This window comes from Electrophorus electricus, chromosome 1, assembly GCF_041902795.1.
Source record: "Electrophorus electricus isolate QZ-2024a chromosome 1, ASM4190279v1, whole genome shotgun sequence".
Taxonomy (NCBI): domain Eukaryota; kingdom Metazoa; phylum Chordata; class Actinopteri; order Gymnotiformes; family Gymnotidae; genus Electrophorus; species Electrophorus electricus.
The window spans coordinates 38336625-38342624 of NC_137497.1; the positions used below are offsets into that span (position 1 = coordinate 38336625).

Sequence of the window (6000 nt, forward strand, 5' to 3'; positions counted from 1 at the left end):
TTTCTATTACATTCGCAGTTGGAACGCCTTTAAGATGTTCTCTCAGAAAAAAATAATAGGCTTGTGAAACTTTGCATAGGCTTCCTCTTTGCCTATGTAATTGTCAGTTGATTCATTGACCGTGGAATTAAAATCCTGATGTTCATGTTATGCCTGAACATTGTAGAAAAGAATACGTTACGGCAAGGTCCAGGACATTTCCTGAATTTAAAAATGGTACACGTGCTTTCGGTGGATGATGAAGCCTATCTGGCATAACCTACTCGAGTCACATAGGTCAGGGTTTTCGTCCAGACAGGGGATCTCTGGCCAGTCCAGGATTTTATCCTGTTCCAGCTTCCCAAAACTCCTGAACCAGATAGTGAAGAACCACAGGGCTTTTTGTTAGCTGACTATGGCACGTTGGCGGCTTGCATAGAACGAAAACATCGTCTGGCTGGGGGACCTCAAGGACTGGTTTGAAAATCTCTGGCATAGGTCACACTTTGTTCTCAGAGTTGTACTGAATTTGTGGAATCTCCAGATTTCTATGCAGTTCACAGCTCCACGATTGTATTAAAACCACACCATGTTGTTGGGCTGAATCGTCCAAGCCGAGAGCGCCGAGCCTGGGCTGTGCATGGTTCACGCTGATCAGTGTATACAGCTCCCAGTAGCCCAGGCTGAGCTTGCCAATGTTCCAGCTGGGAGGCACTAAGTTCCTGCAATCTTGATTTGCTAACTGAAGTTGGGGGTATTCTTTTAAATGGGAGTTTAATAGGTTAAGCAAGCATCAGCACATCTTGCTTCTTCCTGCCCTGTTCACATTACAATTAACCTTTAAAGCCATTAAAGCTTTTTTGGATGTTGTCTGTAGATGCTGTCTGCTCATCTGTAATTTGTTATACCCTCCTTGTGTGGGTTGTTGTGTCCAGAGTAGGGCGTGTTAGAAGGAACAGGATGGCTGTGATTTGGGATGTTTTCTGCTACTTGTTTGTGAACTGCTGTGTTTTGCTTGTGTGGAGAATGTGAACATCTACGATCTCGATATTTTACAGTGCAGCAGTCATATGGAGAGAGGGTGCCTTCATTACAATGTTAATAAGCAGACTTGCCGTATCCAGAAATGTTCCTGGTTTGTCTGATAACTGGGTGTGAGCTATTTCTGACGTGTTCAAACAAACAGGATCCACTCACTGGATTGTTTGCATGATTACAAGTCACCATGGAGACTGTTAACTATTTAAACACTCTGGAAGCACCTTGCTGCTTGCTGAAACAGTGGAAGCAATTAACTGCCATGCATATCTGTGATGGCTTAGTATATTGCTAGGAAGGCATCATCATCCAGTTATGGCCCAGTTATGTAGATTTTTCCTTCCAAAGGAGAAACACTAAAGCTGTATTCATTTAGTTACAAACTATGTTTTTCCAAATTACTACTCATCAATTATTCTTTCATTATTGGTTGTCTTTTATTATCTTTAGTTCTTTATATTAGTAGAAGTAGTTGTTGGCGTGGGGTTATTAGTGTCCGTTTCTGGCTCTTTTGAGCGCAAATGCTGAGTGCTCATTCTCGCAGCATCCTGTCTCTCAGTTGCGCTGGCTGCTGGCTGACCGAGGCGGCGTGCCGAATCTGGGCTGGGCGCAGGGCCCGGTTCAAAGCCCAGCCTGCTGCTTGAAGCTGGGCCACCCATTAGGAAGCCTGGCCACCACTGGCCGAGCCCTGTCAGCCCAAATGAGTCACACAGGTGGTGTTCTGTCATGAGGCTGCTTTCTCTCTCCTGAGCATGCTGCGTGCTCTGCCGCCTTAGCCTTCAAATCATTTGCAGCTTTCAGGTTGAACACTTCTGCTCCTACTCATCGCGCCCTCCCTGCCTTCTCTAAGGCCTGCTCCTGTCTTTCTGAAGTTAGGAGTAAACAACTTTGCATGCTGAACTTCCCATGAACCTAATATTCCGCTAAAGGGCTTTTTTTTTTTTTTATTATTATGATTTTTTAGTGTTTTTTCCCCCCTTTCTCTCTTTTTGTATCTTGACTTATTTATTGTGTCTTAGTCGTGTGTTGAGGTAGCTTCGCTGAAATGCGCAGGAGTCCTCGTGTTGACCTGGATGTGATGCAAGGCCCCAGCCGAGTGGGGACGTTGGGAGGAGAGAGATGTGTGGAAAGAAAAGCAGTGCCATGAGACCTTGGGTGAATTCATCTGTCTTGTTGGGCGAGAGGTGTCTGATGACTCATGCTGGAGTGTGCTGTTGGACTCTACTCACCATGGACATAAATCTCCTCCATCTGCTCTCTTTTCTGTCTGCACCTGAGCTCTTCATTTTCCTAAGCCTCTCACCCTCCCTCTTTTGCTCTGTTTGTGCTCTAAATGGCTCAGGTTGTCAACGCATGACTTAAGAAAAACAAACAAAAAAAACCTAACTCCTTTTTTGTGCTCTCTCGACCTTTCTCTCGTGCTGTCTTGTTCTGTTGCACTGATGTACTCTGTTGCCTCTGTTTGTTTGCTTCTTTCTCGTGCAGTCCGTGTTCCGCAGTTCCCCGTTGCTGGGCTGCTTCCTGTTCGGCCTGCCGCTGGGTGTCATTAGCCTCATGTGCTACGGGATCTGCACGGCCGAGTCTGACGACAGCGAGCTGATGAAGAGGGAGGGGCTCACGGATGAGGAGGAGGAGGAAGAGGAGGAGGAGGAGGAGGAGGAGGAGAGGCGGCGTCAGGCTGGCAAGCTTGAGGCGCCCAGGGACGAGAACGTGGGGGACTCGGAGGCAGAAGAAAAAACTGCAACCGAGAAAAAGCTTGATTAACCCAGGGGAGGCGTGCGTGTGATGAGAGGCCGATGCCACAGACCTAGTCCTTAAACACATATCAGTGTGTGGTGGTTTTTGGTTTTTTTAATTATTATTCCTCACTTTTATTTTTTTGGTAAATACTTCTGCCCCCCAGTTTACTGCTGTGGGGATTAGGAGATCTGTTTTGAAACATTTCTTTGAATGTCTTTGTCTTTCCTATTTATGAGAGTTGTGGACTTATGAGGACAGGAGATGTAAAATCTTTAAAAATCTTGTTTGGTTTAAGGGTTTTCTTGAAGGGAACATGAATGGGTGTTGTTTGGGGGAGAGGTGGGAAAATGAAGCCAAATATCTGGACTAGCGGCTTTATCTTAAACGGCCATCCTTTGGAGTCCACCCTCGTTTACCACTTGTTTAGCTGTTAGACAAGAACTAGTTTATCCTCAAATATACTGTGCACTTTGCTCCTGTCGTATGTGCGGTGCTGTTCAAAACACCCTTTTTCTGCAGTTTTAGCTTTGAGCGTCTCTTTATTTATCAGAAATATTTGTTGCCAAATTTAACTGGTCTTCTTTTGCAAGGAATTTAAAGTACATTGGTACATTGACAGCCTCTGATAGATCATATTTTTTATATAGTAGATTGCAATCACACGACTACTGTAGTCAGTTGTTGGACCACGTTACCTATAGCCAGGCTTGCCTCCAGGGCTGATTAGCCTCAGTCCCCAGTATTGTCTGGAATATATGCACATTTTACCCTTTCAGATGTGCAGAATGCTGGAAAGGGTTAAGAGGATATGAGGACATTTCAAATGTAGTGAAATCTTTCCTCCAATGAAATCATATACCCAGGTATTATTCAAAGACCACTGGAGAGCTAATTGAACAGCCTGATTTCTATCCATGTATGGTGTCTGGATCACATTGCATCCCCACTCGGTTCCACTAAGAAATTACTTCAGATTAAGATGCCATTGTGGAATGAATGATGAGTCTAGAAACTGAAATGAACGATATACTCCAAATCTCAAGTCTTTGGCAAGCAGGAAGGCCAAAACTACTCCAGACTTTAGCCTCCTTGTTCCTGAAGAAGCTAAACTGCTTTCAAGCAAATGCTTGCATCTGCTTGATATCAGGTTCCTATTTGGTCTGTGCATTGATGGGATTTGGAGCAAGAACAATGCTGCAGTTTGACAAATGAGCTAGGATGTTCAGGAGTGCTGATTTAATAACACAAATATGCCATTGTGAAATCTAGGCTAATTATCCTCATGTAATGTCTAGTAGTAATAAGATCTTACAATGATCATAAAATCTAATTTCTGTGTAAGGAAGGAATCCATTTCCATCTTCTTTCTTTGGCTGTATGCAGCATTTTATGGCATGCCACTATTTGTGTTCTCTTGAATATGGAATGAGTTTACGACATTACTTATTTGAAACATTTTCAAATATAGAATATAAATATAGACCTCTATGAGTCTGAAATATTTTTGAGCAACTCCTTGAATCTTTGAGGCAGGGTGGTATGAGTCTTTCCCCTTTACAATACATAACTACCTAGTGAGTGAACTAAGAAGACCTAGAATTTTGCTGAATTTTGAAATTAAATCCCAATAGCCAAAACAAAAGTGGGTAATATGATCTGGCTCTTTGGACAATGCCTTTTGAAATGTTTGCCAACTTAGAATCAGCACTGAATTCTGCCTTGCAAAGCATGTAGCAGTTCAATATGCTTTTTTTTCTGTCAGAATACTAGTGACGGCCGATAAATGTTTGAAATTGATTTTTGGGTAGAATTGCCCTTTTATAGGTTTAGATATGTTGTCCTCTTTCTTTTATCTGTTGGGTTTGTTGATTAGAAATAAGTTCTCACCCTGCAATGCACTGCAATTAAAAGATGTTTATGCACTGAAAATATCGGTAATGTGATTGATTAGTTGTTAGGTCACACGAACATTTTGACCAAAAAATCTAATCTATATGGCTTCTTTTCATACACAGGACAATGGTGCAAGCTGCTGAGTCCATATATGGTTTCTGTATTTCTGCAGTAGATCTAGAAGACTGATGTTGCAAACAGATTGAAAGGCAACTAGTCTGGTGCAAATGTCAATTATACATTTGACTTGCATTTATAAGTAGCATAAGGTTAAAAAAATGTAAAAATGAAGCAAGGGAATTGTTACACAATAGCATTTAAAATGTTGCTATAAGCCAGTTGACAGTTAATAAATAAGACAAATCTTTTCAATATTATACAGAATGAGATTTTGTGGTATAACCTTGAAATTTCTATAGTTATTTAAAAGCTGGCTTAATGTAAATCAACAAATGGAAAATCATGTAACTCATTTATGGTTGGATTGGTACCATAACCTTTATCTCTTTTCATACAGAGTGCAAAAATAAAGACCTATTGTTAAAACCATAAAGGATGGCAGGGTAGATCGTGTGTGTGTGTGTGTGTGTGTGTGTGTGTGTGTAAAAGACATTTAAAAATATGATTTTAAAGCGTATAACAAGATGGTTTAAGGAACCAAATGAAGTTTGTTATAAATAACTGTGAAGTCTGTGCCTCTGTTATATGATGGAACTACTCTTGCTGTAAGTTAGGCCTCTTGCCTAACAATTTCTTCCTGTAAGAACCACATGAAATACCATGACATTTTTCTAGCAACTTTTCCAAACTCGTACTAGTATGCAACCTAAATGCTCATATTACTTTTTTGTGATGTTTATTTTCATTTGTGTTAGTAATTGTGTATGCTTTATAAAAGGCTTTGCATCATTACTTGTGTTCTCTGTTCCTGCCCCTTCTGCCAGAACCCACTGCCACACACCATGTGTATTTGAGGAGTCTCATGCATACGATCAGTTCTAATAGGAGCACACTGGTGGTACATTATCATGTGCAAAGGCGTTGTTTGGGGGGGGGGTTGGGGTTGTTTTTTTTGGAAATATTGTGTTTGTGGAAGATAAACCTGGTCCATGTTTCAGGCTTTGATGCGTATAAACTAGGGCTTGTGACGGAGGTGAGAAAAGTAAATGTTTGGGGAAAGGTCTTTGTTTCTTGACGTGCACTGCATTCTGGTAAATGGTTGCTTGCATAGAGCAGGTCGAGGTAGACCGTTTCATTACTGCTTTGTTCTTATCGTCCTCCTTCAGTGGCTTTCACCCTGATACCATTCCACTACAGCCACGGGAACTGAACCCAGCCACATGTTTTGTT

General features: G+C 41.8%; 1 protein-coding gene across 2 annotated transcripts in view; it reads left to right on the forward strand.

Moving 5' to 3' along the window:
* The window catches only part of tmx3b (thioredoxin related transmembrane protein 3b), a 38521-nt gene extending 32959 nt beyond the window's left edge, over nt 1-5562 (forward strand). For both annotated transcript variants that reach the window (XM_035526527.2, XM_081718940.1), the window contains one exon: nt 2503-5562. In XM_035526527.2, the coding sequence (XP_035382420.1) occupies nt 2503-2781 (279 nt within the window). In that variant the 3' untranslated portion in view covers nt 2782-5562. The remainder of the gene's footprint in view (nt 1-2502) is intronic.
* Nucleotides 5563-6000: the final 438 nt, after the last annotated feature.